Source organism: Amblyomma mixtum, chromosome 6, assembly GCF_055824585.1.
Source record: "Amblyomma mixtum isolate Tamu chromosome 6, ASM5582458v1, whole genome shotgun sequence".
Classification (NCBI taxonomy): domain Eukaryota; kingdom Metazoa; phylum Arthropoda; class Arachnida; order Ixodida; family Ixodidae; genus Amblyomma; species Amblyomma mixtum.
Window position 1 is genome coordinate 53,480,891 of NC_143017.1, and position 20,178 is coordinate 53,501,068.

Here is a 20,178-nt window from a genome sequence, read left to right on the forward strand (position 1 = left end):
CGCCCTCCCTCTTCCGAGCTCATCCTTAACTATGTCCGAATCGCGAGGGCTGTCCGAGCCGTAGGAGATATCACGGGCTTCCCTCTGTTTCTTTAGTCCTCAGCATCCCCACTCCCCAACCCGCAATCCCGAAACGCGCAGCTTCTTCCATGGCCGGGGAAGCCAGCCATCGGGCAATGTTCGTGGCCCGGTTTGGCGAGGCCGCGGCTTGTCTCTCTTTTCCCTCTCCATAGTTTCGGCGAAAAGGAGAGGAGGAATGATCTGGCGTCCTTCTCTTTGGAATCCTATCCCCTCCTTCCCCTTTCATCCCTAAGCCCTCGCCCGCCGAAGGGAGCTGCGAGGTTGAGAGCGAGGGATAGTTTGAACGAGCAGAGAAGAAAGCAGGGGGGGAAGGGGGGGGGGAGGCGAGCGGGAATACGAAACTGCGCAGCGGGATTCGTGCAGCGCACGTACAGAAAGCAGTGGGGATGCACGAAAAGGAGAACGAGGGATGGCGACAGTATTTCGGAGCGAATATGCTGAGGACAAAGCGTTTTTTGCAGAGAGGAAAACGGTAGAGGAGCATGCACCGGCATGATGTGGGAAGCAGAGCAGCAGCCGTTGTTGTCATCCCGCAGTCCTGGAAATGGGTTCGAAGCGTCGTAGAAGTAGAGAATTCGGTGGAGACAGAGAGCCGGCTTCGGAGGGAAGACAACGGGAGAAGAGGAAAGAGAGAACGGGGAGCGGTTGAGAACTGCGGGGAAGGATGCTCCCTGCTATCCATGGAAAATGGAGAGACGGAAAAGGGGAAAAGTCAGAAGAGAGAGAGAGAGACAGAGAGGGGGGCGCGTTAAAGAGGGCGCAGGAGGGCGAGGCAGAGGAGGAGCGAATGCGCAGTTCGGGATCGGCGCGGGACGCTTGTGGGGTCTTCGCGAGCGGTGGACGGGCGCCGACGGGCGAGCGACGCCGGGAACGGGACGGCCGCTGAAACTGCGAGAGACGCCCGCTCCTCCGGAGGAGCAGCGTGGGAGAGAGTGGAGAAGGAGTGCGGAGCGGCGACCAAGCAAGCGGGGGCGCGCGCACACTTCTCCGCAGCCGGACAGACGAGGCGCGCACCACCAGCATGGCGAGACGTCCCGCGTCGCAGCGGCACGGGCTATCGATCGCGCGCTCAATGCCGCTGCTCGGAACTACGATGCCCACCGCCCTGTGCTGGTGGATCCTGTGGTGGCTGGCGATAGCTGGTGCCACCAACGCTCGCGCACCGACGGCGATGAACACCGGTGACAGTCGCCTCCCGCGGAGTCACCGGTCACCGGAAGGAGGAGAGGAACAGCCGCCGCGGCCCAAGTTGCTGGTGATTCTGGTGCAGGGGGTGAGGGCCGACTACATCGACCACGGCGTGCACCAGGGATTCGCCCGCGTGGCACAGGCTGGCATCCACGCCGAGTACGTGCTGCCAGTGTTCCCGTCCAGCCCGTACCCCAACTCCTACAGCATCGCCACTGGTACGTGCGACTTTTGTGACCCGGAAAGACACCTACATACAGTCGGTGCTAATGGCGCTGTGAGAGCATGCCGTGAATAATTGTTTCGCGTTATGGGTTCTTGCCTGTCCCGTTTGCTGCCCCTTTAGCTGGCGCTTTGATCTACGCCGACGCCAGCGATCCAGGATAGAGCACAGCCCTCATATGCGATCGTGCTGTGAGCAACTGTATGGTATCAAAAGTAAGACAAGGTTGTTAACTATAGCCTTCAGCTGCGACATCGTGGTCCGTCTCAAAGCGTGCTTTGTGGAAGTTTAATGGTACTGAAATTGGGTAACGCGTAAATAAACGTCACTCTCTGAGGTCAGTCTACACGTTACTAGAGGAGGCATAAGTCGATCGAAACAGCAAGGAAGCAGTATTGAAAGGTAGGAGCTCCTTTTTAAAGTTAGCAGTACGTGGTACATGATGGACATCAACTGAAGAATTTGTCATTTTCGCTGCCTCCCTAGTTCTTAGGTAAGGTCTTTTAATTAGCACTGTAGACACAACCGCGTGTGCTCTAAGAAGGAAGGAACGGCTGCCGCCGGTATTTCGAGTTTTGCTTGGGCAGAAAAAAAGGGATGCTGCGGTCACAAATGGTAAACATGGATGGCTTAAACGGAGTGTATGTGGACAGCACACCTTCCCGGCTACTTTAGAACTTGCAATCAAAGGGAGGTAGAAAGAAATAGGTAAGTTCACGAGGTGGAGCTGTGAAGGCATACGTTTCGAACATTAATGTCTCCGTAGACCAGAATACGTACTGCAGTCGTCTGCCGTAGTGAAACGTTGAACATCTCGAATGAAACACGGCACACGAAACTGAACGCACTGCAACATATGCAGCCTCAGATAAGTGACTAAACTCGAGCGCAGAAGCAAAACGAGCTTGTAGTGAGACATTAGAGGCAGCGATAAAAATCGAAATAATAGTAACGTGGACTTTGCCGTGAATGTCTTCTCAGACAAGTTATTATACGGAACAGAAACAAACTGCATGAAGGCTGGAAGTACGTTTCGGAGGTTGTACTATTGCCGCCATTCGACACTTCCGCATTCGAACTCAAGTTGCATGCGTCAGAAAATGTAATTGCTTGGGTGGTTTGACTTGGCTTTTTGAAGCTACTGCCGGATGGCAAAGCAATTAAAAAAAGAGTACTTAATCTCATATGGAAAGGCTACTCATTGATTCCAGAGTACTCAACTGCTTTTAATTGGCGATGGCTTAGGGCGAAAGAATTTCACTGAAGTGGTCTTGTAATGCAGTGACATTAGAAGCCTCATCGGGAGAAAAAGGGGGCGTCACGTAATTGCCAGGTGGCCCGTGGCGTCACCTGCCAACCGTGACAGGTGGTGTATGGGAAGACATCGGGAAGAGCATTGCTGGGAAGGAGCAATCTTGGTCTCTCAAGTACAACCGGTCACGTCCGGCGTAGGCACAAACAGCTTCTAATGCCTTCGCACTGCCAGCACATAATGTAATTAGGTGTTGCTGCATGTGATTTTTTTTTTCGTGAACGGCGTTCCGCCAGTCACTGAGCTGCAGGACAGCTTCACGCTCTTCGGGTCTTAAAAGCTTTTAGTCGTAGCTGCTGTGCAAAACATCCAGACATATCGGAAATGCCACCTCCCTTCCCATCATCGCATATCTGCGTACATTGTAGGCAAGCCCGTTTTCTCCTGATCTACAGGTTTGTGCAAGCATGACATTTTGAAACAGAAAAAAAAGTTTCTGATGTTGAGAGAGAGAGAAGCTCTTTAGACGGCGTTTTAGTCGGCGTTTAAAAATCGCTGGCATGCTACTCTGCGTGGGGAAGGGAATTTGGGAGACAAAGACGGAAGGAGAGCGGAGCGGAAAAGGTAAAGTAAAAGAAAAAGAGGAGAAGATATAAGGCGCCCATGAAATGCGTACTAAGGCGCCCATGAAATGCGTACAAACTTCACAGCATGAAGGATGCATGGGGGTAGCACGTAAGGTGAAATCAGAGCTTACCAAGATGGCCAATATAATTTTAATATGCAAAAAAAAGTTCACTGTTTGTCTCTGTTGCCCAAGGCAGGCTAAGGAACCTATAACACTGTCCATTCTTAAAGGCACTCGGAAGAGCTTCTCCATGCAGTGTTTATAGTATGCACGCTCGTCAGCATACGCAGGGCACTCAAGCAGGATGTGCTCCACAGTTTCGATCGAGCCGCAGTTGTCACAAGGCGTACGGTTCAACTGACAGAAACTATATAACAAGCCCTTTTGAAGTGCAGCGTTCTGGCGAAGTCGGCGGTAAAGTTTTTCCAGATGGTGAAGAATTTCTGGGTGGGAATCTCGATCTGAGATGTGAGTCGACTGAGTGGAGATTTGATAGTGATGTGTCGGCAAGCTCCAGAGCCGGACATTTCTTCGAAAGCAAATTTTTTTAGCCTGTTGGGACGCATCAGATTTCGTGAAGAAAGTCCGAATGTATCCGCGATGTCGGGGGCCTTTACGAGCCACTTCGTCTGCTTTTTCATTGGCCAGAATGCCGCAGTGTGCTGGTATCCACTGAATTGTTATGCAGTGGCCTGCGGCAATAGCCAAATGATGCAGATGTCAGGGGAAACGGACTGGTAATTAGTTTTCTTCAGCATGTTGCCGATAAGTTTTATTCCCAAAATTCGGGATGATTTGGCACTATGAAGTTGGTTTCACTTCGTAAGTTGCGACTCGTTTCCGCGCGGCGTACCTCTTCAGCTACCCCTTTGAATACGTTGAAATGACATGCAAAATTTCTACCCGAAGTCTTTGATTAATGAGTTGCTGTCCTCTGATGTTGTCTTAGAGCATGTGTGATTCTTTTGAGCGTATGCATGCGCATCCTGGCACTACTCGCACAAGAGCTTCTGGTGAATAGGTTAAACCATGATTTTACCCCAGCTATGAATTTGACACTATAGGCATATATTATTTTATCGGACAGGCATCTCCTGAAAGCCTCCCACAGTTCTCTCCGGATGCAGTCGCACTGGGAATGTGCGGCAACGTGGTAGTGCTGAATGCACCGTGGGTTGAACATATACAGTAATGGTTTGGTTTAGTTTATTGTGGTTTAACGTCCCGAAGCAACTCAGGCTATGAGGGACACCGTAGTGAAGGGCTCCGGAAATTTCGACCACCTGGGGTTCTTTAACGTGCACTGACATCGCACAGCACACGGGCCTCTAGAATTTCGCCCTCATCGAAATTCGGCCGCCGCGGCCGGGATCGAACCCGCGTCTTTCGGGTCAGCAGCCGAGCGCCGTAACCACTGAGCCACCGCGGCGGGACATATACAGTAATGCAATAAACTTTGACAAGTAACGCTATACTAGCAAAATCACTGCAAGGAATCTTCTTCCTTGACACTTCCAGAGTAGCGCATCCGGCGTTGCTACCTCCGCTAGCAAACAATGTCTCGCACAAACTACACTCTCTGCATTCCTTTTTGCTTTTTTTTTTCATGGAAAACAAAGTTGTTACCACCGCCCTCCATTCCTAACATGTTCCAGCTCATAATAAACGCGAGTGAAAAAACCAATTGTTTACGGTTCGGTGCTGCGAAGCACCGGGAAACACACCGGTTACTTCCTTGAACACCGACCGTGCTGAAGCGTAGCGCCACTGAAGTCGCGCATGGACTTAGCCGGGGTGCGTTGTCGGGAGACGCTTAGGGCTTCGTCCGCCTGCTGCGCTTGTTTCCGGTTGCTTTTCTGCCCGTCACGCGAACGTGGTTAGACAGATGTCTCATCCTGCGTCGGCCCATCTGAGGTCGCTGCCGTCGGACGGAGGAGGATGCACAAGAGCGGTTCTTTGTACTGGAATGTCGGCCAGATGCTTGAGCAAAGCCGCTTTTATCTAGAGCGGGGACCGGCGAGTGTGTATGTGTGCGTATGTGCGCGTGAGAGAGAGACAGTGAAAGGCTAAGATGGGGCTCCGGATGATGGATGCGGATTTTCGAGAAAATGCAGTTTCTTCTCATCACGCGCGGATGGCGCACTTCCGCTCGCTGCTGGCGAGACACAATTCCCTTCAGAACCGCCAAAAAAAAGTTCTCGTTATAGTCCGAGTGAGGGTGGTTCGGTTCGAACGATTACCGCAGGCGTGTACGCAGTAGTGGAGACGTGCGGAAGAGATCCTCTTTCGCGTTCCTGACAGCGTTGTTGCACTATTTGGCGACAAATGTGTTAATGGTTAATGACTAAAGGGTTTTATTTTGTAACATCGCTCCGCAGAAAGCAACAGTAGCAACAACAAATAAAAACTACACTGCACTAGCTGACGCCGCACGACATACCGAAATCCTACTGATCGGAGCGGTAGGCGGAGGTTCTGTAGTGTTTCAAGTAAATTCCGCAGTCCTTGTGCTCAATTCATACTTTTATTCCTATTTATTTCTCGCTGCAGAGAAAATGTGACGGCATTATCCGCAATTCGACGCAGTACATCAGAAGCCACTCGAACATATCCCTTTAGTCTTGAAAACTTATCTTTTCGATGTCTAGTTGAGCTTATTCCGCACGGCAGCTAAGCAGAAAAACCAACTCACTCATGGGCCGTACTTTGTAACGTATACCATGCCGCTTTAATTTCATTTGGCCCTTACGTCAGTCGCGACAAAAACAAAACGGCGGGGAACCAAACAACAAATCACAGGCAGGGCCGGTCCGGTCGTGGCTGCACCGCTATGTTCTTTAATACTTGCACCGCATTCCATCTGATCGAACTTTGCGTCGCACAACCACCAGGAAGTTTCTTTACCGAGACGGGATTAGCGCTGATAAATCTCGCCAGGCGTGTCAAACGTCTCCGGGGTCCGTTATCCGTCGGCGAGTGTCTATGAAAGGAGCATCATGAGCATGCTCCTGTCTTGACCAAAGTGACGTCATTCCTCCACCGCCTTGGGTGTGATCGAAACAGAGGTGGACCGAGAGAGGATGAGGGGTCTAAATGATCGTGTGTATTGAGTTCGCGAAAAAGGACAGTTAACAGGTGAAAGGCGACCGCACAATCTGGAAATGTGGAAAGGAAAACAAAATTCAGTGACGAAAAGCTCTAAGGTTAGTCTCATTAGTGAATGTCCTACCTGCGACCAAGCCCACCATAGACTGTATTGCATGAATGTCTAGTCAGCGCTGCAGTGACAAGTAAGGCACAGTCTACGCAGGAAACCAATTATAACTTCTCTTCCAGCGCTTCGCACACGCGGAAGAGCACGGCTTAAAAACCCGCCGATCTCAGTGGCCACTCTCCATTCTTTTTGTCCCAGCTGATGCAGCGTGAAAGAATTCCTCTTTCACCCTCTCCACGCCGGACGATGAGTCCATCAATATTGATTCTTTTTGCCAGTGCTTCGATTAAAGCCGGCGCACGGCAAACAAAAGGCCGTCCCGCAAAACGGGGGGAATGTGAAATCAAGGCACCAAGGCCGACCACCTCCTCCCCTCGCCAACCCCAGGGGTGCTGGGGAGGGCGAGTGCGCACGTTCCTATTCATTCCCCAATCAACGAGTTCAGGTTCCGCTGGAGCACTCACGCGTTGACGGGTCCCAATTATTTTCAGCTCAGCTCGAATCGAAAGGCCGAAGGAGACCCGGCAGGCTTCTACAAAGACAAAGCTCGCGGGAAGTGGAAAGGACAAAGAAGAACGCTGGACGAATGACGACGCACTCGTTAATAACGCTCGCGTCTGTTAAGACGAGAAGCGGCGAGCTACATGGAAGGGTGGACGGGAGCGACACAGCGGTGCGAGAACTGGGCAGGAAACGAGTCTCCGTACTTAGGCTGCCCGGCAGGGGGCGCCATGTTGCTTCATTTAGAGATGAGAGATGCCGCGTCGCATTTTAATGAAAAAATGCTGCTATGCCGAGTGCGTGTCTTTGTTCATAGGAGCGCACCTGAGCGACACTTCCTGCTTTTCCGGAAGACGTTACTTACCGTCTATTTCTGAGGGTGACCTTCATTTGTGCGGGGGATCTTGAGAATGTAAAGTAAGTGGTGAGGGCGTTATGAAGAAATGGAAGCCGTGGCAATTGCCTCATTCTGGGAGGACATTTGAGCAGCGTCGGGATGGAAAGCATGAAGGGGCTTCCTCACTGCTGACATCCCTGCGAGCTCCAGAAAAACGAAAGCCGCCAAACTAGCTTAGTTCCACAAAAACATGACATCAGAGGGCGAGGCCTCGGAGGCAAAAACGAACATTTTGGTCTCATCACGGGTTTCGCTCGTGCTCTCTCGTACCTCCCTGCCACACTGCCTACTGCGATTACACCAGTCCCGGGTCGTGCCACGGATGCTGCAGCACGCTTTGAGAGGCCGAATGTTTAATCTTGCCGGTCGGTCACATGTGCCTTGACTTCGTAAACTAAAAACTGAAAAAGGGAATATACGAGCTCGTGTCACTGCTGGCTCATGATGCATCTATACGTCCTCGTCAGAACAGAGCAAAATTGAGGCTTGTCAGCATTAATGAAAACAGATTTCTCAAACAGAGTGTTAGCATGAATATCCACTGAAAATTTTGCGCAAATACGTCGGACTCTTCTTCATCTACGAGTTTCTCCACACTCTCTGCTACGAGCCTCCGTGCCAGCAGAAATAAGCAGCAACGTTTTATGATTTGTAGCATAGTCAAATACATGCGTGACGCAGGGCAATAAATTCTTATGGTAAAGAACAGGAAACGTCGGATTTATACCGCAAGCTGGTGTAGACAAAGCAATCTAGTTGAAAGGCAGCTCACAGAGCCCTTATTGTTAAGGGGTTCCTGGAAAGCTGGACACGTGGGAGCATAGTGAGTATGCACATGGCTAGTGGACAGAGCTCTCAGAGAAGCCCAGTTCCGTGGACTATTGGACAGGTAGGAGCCCACCCTTGAGGACATTTGGTTCTTTTCTCAAAATAAAGTTGTTCCTCCTCCTCATCCGACTTCCAATGACACTTAGGCTACAGAAATTGATCATTTTTTTAGAAACACCGCATAACATGAATGCGCATTGTAATGTGCGCTGGGTATGAAGAGGATATGGTTATTGGGGTTTAATGTCCCAAAGCTACTCAGGCTATGAGGGACGAAGAGGATATGGCTGTCCTGTAAACGTTGTTGGATGATCTCGTCGCAGCTGGAGCGGTTGGGCAGAATGCGCTGAAGTGCCTGTCTGGCGCGTACTTTGGCTGCGAAACAATAATTGCATGAAACACTTTTTTTGTGTGTAAACGGCGTTCGCGTCGTAGTATGTCGAAGCAGAAAACTTTACCATTCACCTGCTGTCCTGATCCCCAATGGGCATGTGGCCAATGTGACTGGCACTCTCTGGACAGTGTGCTGCCATCTGTGGTCATATAGTCCTTGGGGCACATTTAAGAGGGGCGGGTTGATCGCAGGGAAATTGTCGTTGAATGTCTTCTACCCGAAAGAGGACCAGAGCTTTATTTCTATGCTATACACGCAGAGTTCTTTAAATTATTCTGCTCTTGTAACTGAAGGCGCGACCCGTCCAAAGCTCAACGGACTGCGTCCACAATTTTAAGATCAGCCAGAGGACAGCCCGCAGCGAGACACACTTTCGTGTCCCCCTAAAATGATGATCTTAAATTTTGAAGGTTCAAGGGCCGCTTTTGCAGAGTAGGGCCATGACACAATGTATTTTTCTTCTACTCAAGGCGGGATCAAAGACCCATTTTCCAAGCGTTTCACATCGAAGGAGCCGAGCACTAGACCACGGGAAAACTTGTACAGTCATTGCGTCACCGGTGTGTACCCGGCGCAAGAGGGGATCGAACCCTGCATCTGCCGTATTCGAGGAGGATGCCCTCTGAGGCTGTTTGCTCCTGTCCCGCTGATATTGAGGGGTTCCAAAGGTCGACGAAGAAATTCGTTTGCGTTTTGTGGCATTCTGGCTACCAAGATGAGAGAGAAGGCTGAGAAAGGTAACAAATAATGAAACACCACATTATAACATTTTTAATTTAAAGGGAAAGTGAAGATGTTTTAGAATGCGAAGAGTTTAATAGTGTCGTATGTGTGAAACTTGCAGGTAAAGCATGGAAAGTATTTTTGTGCTAGGATTTGAAATGGTGGTGTAATCGCAGAATAAAGTCGCGATGGCGTTCAGGCTTCTCTGCATTGCGCAGCGAAGAGCAGAGGTCGCAATGATGACGTCATGTAGGGCCGTGCTCCGTTTCCAGCGAATAAATGACTGTTTCAAGCCCGCTGGCTGCGTTGGCAAGTACATGGTAGCTCGCGGGCGAAGGCAGCCGACGCGTGAAAATTCGGCAGCAATGACGTCATGACGACTTCCTTCACACTTCGCCAAAGCAGTGAGCAGAAGCCTGAACATGGTTGGTTGTTTGGTTTATGGGGTTTAACGTCCCAAAGCGACTAAGGCTATGAGGGACGCCGTAGTGGTGGGCCCCGGATATTTCGACCACCTGGGGTTCTTTAACGTGCACTGACATCGCACAGTACACGGGCCTCTAGAATTTCTCCTCCAAAGAAATTCAACCGCCGCGGCCGGGATCGAACCCGCGTCTTTCGGGTCAGCAGCCGAGCACCATAACCACTGAGCCACCGCAGCGGCAGAAGCCTGAACATGTCGCGGTTCTAACCGGTGAATAGGATTGGTTTGGTTTGGTTTGGTTTGGTTTATGGGGTTTTTATGACCCAAAGCGACTCAGGCTATGTGGGACGCCGTAGTGAAGGTCTCTGAGATTTCGATAACCTGGGGTTCTTTAACGTGCGCTAACATCGCACAGTACACGGGCCTCTAGAATTTCGCCTCCATCGAAATTCGACCGCCGCGGCCGGGATCGAACCCGCGTCTTTCGGGTCAGCAGACGAGCGCCATAACCGCTGAGCAACCGCGGCGGCTTTTCCAGTGAATACTTCACTATTTTAAATGCTAGCGCAAAACTACTCGGCATGCTTCACCTATAGAAGAAGCTTCATGCATTCGCATTCTTGAAGAACGTCCGATTCTAAAAAAAAAAACACATTTTCCGTTCCTTTAAAGGTACGCTGAAAAGAAATGTAAGTTTAAAACATGAAGCTTCAGCAAACAGTCACGTTGTGGTGACAACACAGGGGCCAACACACGAGCAGAGTGAGGTGTCACTGAAACTGAAACGGCATTTTTACCGGGCTGACTTGCGCTCACAGAAAACTGAACTCGGCGGCGATAGCAACAAAATTGCACGGCTGTAGTCGAAGAGCAGAATCACTGCCGCTTTCACACACGCTCACTTTAAAGCTGACCAAGAACTATCTAAACAAGGCGGGAAAATCACTTTCGACAATCTCGAACAATGTGTAACCAATTGCACGTGGCTGTATACATTCCCAATAAATCTGGTAGCTTGTCTATCGAGAAATCAGGTGATAAACCATCATGCCTGCGGCTTTGAGCACGAACGAATAAATATTACAAAGCACTGCGGTGCTAGACTTGGCTCAAAAGATAAAGTTATCAGCACCACCGACCGTCTTCACGAGCAGACTGCAATCACATCGAGGAGTCTGCGACACACTTGTATAGGACGCTCGAGCTGTGCGCACCAAGCAGTCAAAATCGAAATGTAATAGCAACCTATGATTTCGGTCAAATTTGTTCGTTCGCACTGGCTTGTACCACTACGTGAGTATACTCCTGCGCAGGCGCTTCCTTAAAACATAGTAGATGTGTCAAGGTGTCGCCCTACGTTTAGGACAGTGCGCAGCTCGATGACGATGATGATTAACGATTTATTCAATAACAAGCTTTGCGTTCGAACATTCTAGACGAAAGTGACGCAGACTGCACTTTGTATTCGCAGATTTCTGAGGCTAATGTACACCGCCCTTAATTCTTAGCAGTGATCACGGAGTCCATAATTTGCCCGACCTCACCATCAAAGTCAAGAGTTCGAAACGAGTGACGAGAAAGAATAATTCGTTTTCCTTCCAAAATATATGAGTAATAAGCAAGCATTTCGCTGCCGGCCAGTGTCAGCAGAGAGAGAAACGAATTTCACTAAGAAAGAAAATTGAGAGTAGTTGTCGTCAGCTTTCATTTAGAGTAGTGCTGACACCATAGTTTTGGATGCGTATGCTTTTCTCTGGATTGTTGCGCTGGACAATGGTATGCATGAGTCGTGACGTGGAATACACCAACAACAGCTGAATAATTTATAATCGATTTTTTTTTATTGTGTTGTATCAGTTTCGTTTTTAAAGCCATACTGCGGCCGTGCAGTACAAGGGGCTTCCAGGTGACGCGAGACGTGAAAAAACTGCGGTACATTCGCTGCTTGTTAATTTTTTGTGTTTGCGACTCTTGAGTGGCCTTGCGTAATAGTTGATGCGGATTAAATTTGTAAACCGTACGCATACGGCACAGCCGTCGTTTGGCTGTTGAAATCGAAACCGAAACAGCGCGGGGAAAAATATAATTATAAATTATTTACCATTTCTTGGCGTAATCCACATGGCTGCCTATGTTTTCTAATGTGCTGCGCATAATTCTGAAGAAAACAAATAAAATTTGGTGTCTCTTCTACTTTAAAACAGGTACCTTCAAATGTATGCCAAACAATTCAGAAATTTAGTGCAGAGTCCAGCTTGCGCTCTCCTAATTCGTTTAATGATGAATAGAGAGAGCGAATGCTTTTGCAGTTTCAGAGTGTAACGTGCAAGCTTGGCTTATTAAGATAGAATTAAAGACGCGCCTCGAAACGTGTTTTCAGTGGGTTTAATTTCTAAGCACCACGTATTTTACGATTACGTATAGGCATTTAGTTCTCCTTCCCTGTACAAATAAATTTCTTGTATTTTACATACCCCGTAAAACCACTAGCGGATCTATTGCAAGAGCGAATTTGTATAAACGATCAACCAGTTGCTTCTTCCGGGTTGTAATTGCCAGCCCCGGGAAAGCGATTTCGTGCTCACAAAACCTACCACTGTCTCATAGATATTGACAGCGGCAACCTAAACTTCGTTATTTCCTTTTTTTCCTGGCTTCCGTTTCGGTGTGACCAGTAAGTAATACAGAAAAATGGGCACGCGTCAAACCACTAGGCAAAGCAAAGGAGTGTCATAAAAGAGCGGAAGTCGTGCATCATGAAGCAATTTGACACCATTTTTTCCCATACTGCCCTCAGTCCCATGCCCGACGACAAGGCTTTGCTATCAAACAACATAGCCAATTCATTTTTCTTAAGCCTCTTCATTTAAGTGCAAGTATGCTTACATCCGGCAGGAAAAAGTCATCGCAAGTGCGACCAGACGAACTCGCAAGACTTCCGATTTAGCCACTTCGAGCTCGCAGCCGCAGCAAAGCCGCTGCTTTCCCCTAAACAAGCCGTCGGCTCAGGCAAAGTGAGCCGTGGAAACTCGCACCCTGGAGAAAGGACACGAACGTATCTAAAAAAGCCGGGCGTCGTGTCGCGAAAGAGTACGGAAAGGCGAGAAAAGGGCATCGAAGATAAATAAGGCACAAGCTGCATCATCGTAGAGAGAATGCACCCCCATCTAGCGGGCATGGCCACGACCAGCATTGAGGAGGCAGAAAGTGATCCGCAACTGCCCGAGGGCGGCCTCGCCTGAAAGCAAGATGGAGAGTCTCCGCGTGCAAGGAGCGACGGTACAGTGACGGCTCTCTGCATCTCCAGCGAGGAGACCAAGCTCGCTGAAAGCCTTCTCAGACTCGGAGTTCGACAGGGATGGAAGCAAGGGGCCAACAGCCGAGCGCGACCGTGGAATTGCAAAGCGCGCTCGCGCCCTCACTTGGGTAACATGAGCTCCTCCCTCTGCATTCGTTATGAGGCGGCACAAACGCGTGTTGGGGGGCGGAAGTGGGGAGGACTCTCCTAGTGTTGTGCACCCCCTGATTCACCTCTGCACTTGTTCTGCGGATGGGGCGAGGACGCGATTGCGCGCTTCGTTGGACCGCCCAAGCGGAACCGCGCGTCTCCTAATTCTCCCCCCTTCCTTTCGCGCTGGTTTTTTGCCCTTCCGCATTTCTTTCAGTGCCAGAATACACTTTTGCGATCAAGTCTGGGAGTCTGACTTTTCACTCTAGTCACAATGTCAGAAAGTGAAAGATGCTGACGCATAAAAGCTCTGCTCTTCTTGCTCGTTAGCCGTGGTGGGTGAGCAGGTGAACACTTAAGTGCGCTTAGGTTTGGCTGTGTCTCCTGTACAAGAAAACCTGCAAGCCTCCATTCAGCTGTATTCCCAAGAAAGTCATCACAAGATAACAGCGCAATATGCGTCCTCACAACTGAAGTTTTTTATTGCGTGTGTGTCTGTGTTACGCGAGTGAAGTGGTACGGAAGCGCCGAATACAACGCCATGCTCTGTGGCATTTGTGGCAACAGCAAGCTTGGTCTTAATGTACAGCCTAAGGTATCGAGCGCGCGGACCATTCCTTTTCCCCTTCCGTGCTCGTCAGTCAGGAGCATGTCAGGAAGTTGTTTTAGCAGTCGGCTCTACCTTGACTTCTTCCCTGGCGCCTTTGCTTCCTCTTTTCGCAGAACATTCTTCCACCGCCCTATTTTCTTTTTAGTTCTCTCGCGACGGCTTATGCGGAAACGAACCACAATCATTCGGTCAGCGTCACTCGGTTGCCAGGGGAAAACGACACTTTGATAACCCGGCCACTGGAGGTGTGTCCCTGTCGATCCACTTCACCCAACGTCTACTGCCGGCCGCCGGGGCAGAAACCCGCGAGGCGAAGAAGACCCCCTCCAGTGTCGTACAGCAATGCGTCGCCGTCTCGCTCGTGATGACAGTGCGAAGAAGTAGCAGTGTCCCGCCGCTCGAGATCGATGGAGATGACCGCTTTCAACCGCGGATTTCCATCATCTCCGTCGATCACCGTCCACAAACAGCCCCCGCCGAGAGGCCGGGACACGCTTGGTTGGTATTCCGATTCCTCGTTCCTCTCTCACAGCTAACGTATCCGCGCATCTGTCGTCTCCGAACCGACGGGGCGCACTTTGAGGGTGGTTGAACAAACCATAAAGAATACAGTCGCACCGACGGTGCCGCGCCCACCGAAGCGGTGAGACCATGCACGTCGTAAACTGAATAGACACCGAACGACATTCATTGCTGCGTTCGATGAAGCTAGGAGTGGCGTTGGCTTTTTCGAGATCGGTCTCCGCTGCTTCTTGTCTTTGCGTGAAGACGTGTTGGAGAAAGAGGGATTGCGGATTTTCGCCTGTGGCCTTTGTTTTTGCGCTCTCTTGCAGCTGTCGAAAGCTGATAGGAAAGGAGCTGGGTCTGCCTATCACGTGATGCAGCTACTACACGGCAGCGCAAGACGTTTGCGTTCAGTGAAGAAGCCTATAACTGTCGGTCTCGGTAACGAAAATGGGGCTTTTCCACTGACCTCATCCATAGCGCGTGCGTCATCCCAAAAATCAAAAGAAATGGTGGGGGCATTGACATTTGTCGGGATCAGTGGCAAAGGGCTCTGGAAGAATTGTTGACAGATCGTTTGACTGGAATCGGTTAAATTCAGGAAGCACACTTCAGCCACCTGGCATATACAAAAAAGTTAGCGCGATCGCTGCACAAATCGTTAAATAGAGCGAAAACTTCGCACACAAAGCGCTAGGGTTCAGCGCCCTCTGGTGTCTATGATGCCTCGCGATGCTCTCTGTGGGTGCAGTCAGACGAGGCTGTAATCGAGGTCCCACGACCATTCCTTATCTTCGAATATATTTTGATATGAGAGCGGCAAATTAATCGACACAAATCAATGGCATATTTTTTCAAGGAATGATGTAGTTTTCTTCGGGAAATGGAAATATGTATTACGGGTGGTGAAAAACGTCGATTTTGCAATCTTGCTAAATTTTAAGTTCAGGTTGTGCAGGACGGAACATAAAACTTTGTTCAGCCTGAATATTTTTTCGCTAATAATATTTCCACTTTTATTTTTAAAGCATCGCAAAAGCGTTTCGGTTTTTAGAAATTCATTAAAAATAATCGAAAACCTTGTTCAAACTTTACCAATTGCAAAGAAGGCATTCTTTAGGATGTATAACGGGACAATATGGAGCAATAACTTGACGCTGAATCTTTTGCTTAGTGTTCACCGCTTCATTGTACTACTGTATAAAGCAACTCGTGCTTCTATATTAGCAAAGTTTGCATTTGTGTCTATAAAAATTATGCAAAGTTCAAAATTTGGCAAAAATGGCGAACTTCTTTTACCGGACAGTATCCAGTTATGAATACTGTCCTGTGAATAGAATTAGGGTCCCGAGTTGTACTTCGCAATCCCTGCATGTGACTAGATTTGAGTTTGCACAATGGCATGAACTTCAAAACTACATTGGAACGATGGCTCTGCTTGCCAGCTTCGTTATTAACTCAAAATGTGAATGAGTTTGCTTATTTGCATCGCTTCGACAGGTCTGGATAAGGCTACTTAGAATTTTGTCACACTCCTAAAGCATTTCAGGGCAATTTGGTTTGGAATCATATTTATTAAATACTCAGGTCAAATTTCCGGGACCGTTTGATCAAGCGTAGCATCGTTAATGAAAATTAAAACAAAGTTGCGCTAAATTGTATATTTCTGCTTTTGTGCTTGTTTTACTCCAAAATACGACAGGAAAACCCCTTAATGCAGGAAATATGAAGATTCTCTGCATATATCAGCAAGCTACGGCAGTCTGTGTCGTCGGTAAGTGCAAGCGCAGTCGAATAGATGTCATTTTCACCTTCGAAAAGTTTTGAGCAGTGAGTTCGGGCAGCTAACGGCAACTTGCTAATCGAATGAGATGGCTAAAAGCTCAGAGGTCTGCATCCTTATTAAAAATTAACTTTAAGAAAGGCCGCAAACTTACACCTAAAAACTACACAGTCTATCCAAGCAGATCTCTTCGTAAAAAGTGCGTAGCATTGAGAGAATTGTTTTTATTGTCACTTCGCCCAAATTCAGCTGTTGGCTTTTGAAATGCTGTAAAAGCGGACCATAGTAAAAAATAAAAGTTATTGTTTCCACGTGCGTTGCCACGTCGAACAACTCGATGCGGATATACACTTTCTTTTCCGGTGACATGATTCACAAGTACGCTCATAGGTGTCTGGCTTTGTCGAAGCATAGCCAAAATCAAGGCTACCAGCGCCTCTTGCGGGCGAAGTGGAAGGAGGTCCGGAGAGAGTGTCACTACCCGCCAATGGTCCCATGCTGATGGTTGGCGCGCATTTCAAACTCTCGGCCCGAAACGGGTTCTGTGGAAAAAATTTTTGCAGTGACTAGGTTCTCTGCGATGTGAGCGCCTCATCACGGAGAGCGGCAAAACTAGGTTGGCCGTGATAAACCAGACGATGGGCGAGGTTTTAGGTATTATCCAATTCCAGCACCTCATCATGGCGAGCTCCTCATTTATCGCCGTACGCCTACTTTTGGCGATAGCTGAAAAGCAGTGCTCGCAGCCTTGACGAAAAGTGCGACGGTCGGCATCCATTGACCTTGGCGTCAATGGCGAGGCATGGAAAATATACGAGACTATGGTCCAAGTCAAGGCACACCTTCAGACAGCAGTTTTTGCCAATGACAGAGCTCTCGCCTAATATAAGAGCAAATACTAGTTTCACGTGCTCAACGCAAGGACTCTCAGGTTATGTAAAGCTGGTGTTCCGACCACAGGGCACTGCAAAACTGCCTGCGATGGTAGTTAAAGGGGTTGGGACGCAAAATTTTGAGGATATAAAAAGCTTGTTGTGGGCTTCCTCCATATGGAAGGTCACAAACGGCTGAATATTGCACGCAACAAACGCTTAAAATATATTTCATTTAAGCTGGAAAGAGTCCTTTTGCGCTTTCTCGCCATCGAGACCTATGGCAAGAAAGATAGTTAACGACTGATGAACTTTCTAACAGCAACAGTGAATACTAGTAACCTTAGAGCACATCAGCGTGGCGTACTATTAGCGGCGACGCGTGACCTCGGAAGTGAGTGTGCTGATCGACGGATGCCATCACTGACGCGCCAGCATCGACGGCCGAGCGAACCTTCACGCCGATGAGAAAACGGCCTGAATAGCTGGCCTCGACTTCACCTTATCTGTGTTACAAATAACCGAACCGAGCAACTACATTTCGTACGTTCACACTTCGACACTCTCGAGCAATAAGCACCGGTCCTAATCTCCAATTTTAGTCAGCACCGGCCCCCATTCCGCGACGTTTAAGCCTAGTTACTCCGCAAGGTTCGTGTGTGCGATGTCGGCGATTGTGGAAAGCGAATTCGCATGTTTTAGCTAATGTGAATGGTAATCGAATGCGGTTTTGACAACAGTGACCTGAGAGCAACGAATGCTGACATCTCAGGACGCGCATAGTATAACGGAAGGCGACGATGCTAGATGGCGTGACCTGGGGATGTATTCTTCCTTTCCTTCTTTCCTTCCTTCTTTCCTTCCTTCTTTCCTTCCTTCCTTCTTTCCTTCCGTCTGTCCTTCCTTCTTTCTTTCCTTCTTTCCTTCACATGCTTTCGCATGTTTTCACATGTTTTAGCTAATGTGAATGGTAATCGAGTGCGGTCTTGACAACCGTTACCTGAGAGCAACGAATGCTGACATCTCAGGACGCACATAGTATAACGGAAGGCGACGATGCTAGATGGCGTGACCTGGGGATGTATTCTTTCCTTCTTTTTTTCCTTCTTTCCTTCCTTCTTTCTTCCTTTCCTTCTTTCCTTCTTTCTTCCTTTCTTTCTTTCCTTCTTTAAGGGCCCCGTTTCGCAGAAAAGCCGGTGTCGGCGGCGTTGGGAGTGAGCGAGAAATCCCAGAAGCATTAATGAATAAAACCGAGTAGGAAATTGGTCGAGTTGAGGATTTTTTTTCTTTATTGCATTTTCACAACGGGTACAAAGAAGTAAAACATGTCAGCAACACTTGCACTGACACGGCAGGTTAAATTTTTTTCAGTTCAACCAAGTCCTCAAACACACTTAACCAAGTTGGCTGATCAGGCAGTGCCTGATACACTTCCCTCAGACGTATGACACCTTCAATGAAATGCTCGCGTGGAGATCTCACAACTACTTCTGCATTGCTGAATTGTGTCCTTGTTTTCCATAAACTATGGAGGCCAAGGAGCATAATAGTGTCATAAGGGATGTCCTGTTTTCCTACCGGTAAGAACCTGATGCCAAGCGGGTGTAGCGGTAAATCTTTCTTTAAGGTTCTTTGAAGCACATCCCAGAAGAAAAACGCATCCCAAAAAACCTGAAACAATAGATCACGTGTTTTTGAGAGTTGAGGAATCGAACCGGAGCCTCCGGAGTGCGAGGTGAGCACGCTAACCACACCGCCACGCCGGCTAAATGGTTCGGAATAAACAAAGTCGCATCTAGAGAATACAGTGCTGTCTTAGAAGGATGCTTTAGAGACTTACTGTGCTGTCCATCCCTTTCGGGTGTACACCGAGATATGAGAGACAGGTGTATTTCCTTTCCTTAAAACCAATTTCCATTTCATTTCTCTTAAGGCCCCAACTGCGCGGTTCGGATGTACACCGAGATATGAGAGAGAGACAGCCACGTTTCCTTTCCTTAAAACCAATTTTGATTTTCCTTCCCCTTAGGGCGCGGTTCGGGTGTCCACCGAGATATGAGCGACAGGTGTCGTTTCCTTTCTTTCGGGCAAGGTGTCGCAGATGATGTTTCATGGACTCTTTTGGCAACGCGACCGGACTTCATAATTGGCTCCATAATCGCAGCCAATGACAGCCAGTGGTCAGGTACGGTCGCCTTCTGTTAACAGAGCGGTGCGATGCACCTCATAATTGCTTGCACATCCCTTGACTACCAGTCGTCGGCGTCTCTTGTGGACAAATTTGGTCATTCTAAATAACGCAAACGGTCGCCGAACTTGCTTCTCGGTTAAGTCAGTTAAAATCTTGCATTGTTCGCATCGAAGACAACACACTAATGAGCCACAGATGCCGGTCATACGTGGTCTACGCGGTGTCAACAATCCGGTGACAGTGTTTTCCAGGCTGGCCGTGGGCTGGCGGTTGCATCCGTCGGTGATACACGAAGAATTATCGCACTGTGTAAACAAGCGAAGCTACAACTGGTGCAAAATAGAAGAAATTATGTAACGCCGCTTACGTACACGTAAGTGGTGCTGATGCAGTCGTTGTCATCGACGCGTTCCTCGCGGAATTTGCTCTCCTGCGGTAAATGCTGGATCGTGTAGTGCTATCTTGAAGCAGTGATTTAGCGAATACACGGCTCGTCTAAGAAAACAACATAAGAAGTTGGGAACTCCAGCACTAACTTTCTTACCGGTCAACAATAGTTATTGCGGTCTTCAATTAGAACTTTAGAAAAAAACTGTTCAGTATTACAAGACACGTAATGAATATCTAATTATTCTTTTATATGAATAGCTTTGATAATAAACAACTCGATCACCACCCTGCGTTGTTCTGAGGGGCAATACTATTAAAGGCTGCCTATTTACATGTGTAGGGGACGTTTACTCTACTCGTCTTTGTGGTGTCGTCCTGCCGTAGTGCTCCCAGAGGACGTCAGTGTACGCCTGCTTGCTTCAAATGGAGACATTTATGTAACGGTGACAGACCTGAAAATGCTACCTTCTAGCAACAGGGAGTGTGCAAAAATCTCCTCTAATAATCAAATCCTAATAGCCTTTGAT

General features: G+C 48.6%; 1 protein-coding gene across 1 annotated transcript in view; it reads left to right on the forward strand.

Moving 5' to 3' along the window:
* The first annotated feature begins 697 nt into the window (after positions 1-697).
* The window catches only part of LOC149339140 (glycerophosphocholine cholinephosphodiesterase ENPP6-like), a 64,744-nt gene continuing 45,263 nt past the window's right edge, over positions 698-20,178 (forward strand). Inside the window, exon 1 of the mRNA XM_089547963.1 lies at positions 698-1,487. Within this exon, the coding sequence (XP_089404089.1) occupies positions 1,103-1,487 (385 nt within the window). The 5' untranslated portion in view covers positions 698-1,102. The remainder of the gene's footprint in view (positions 1,488-20,178) is intronic.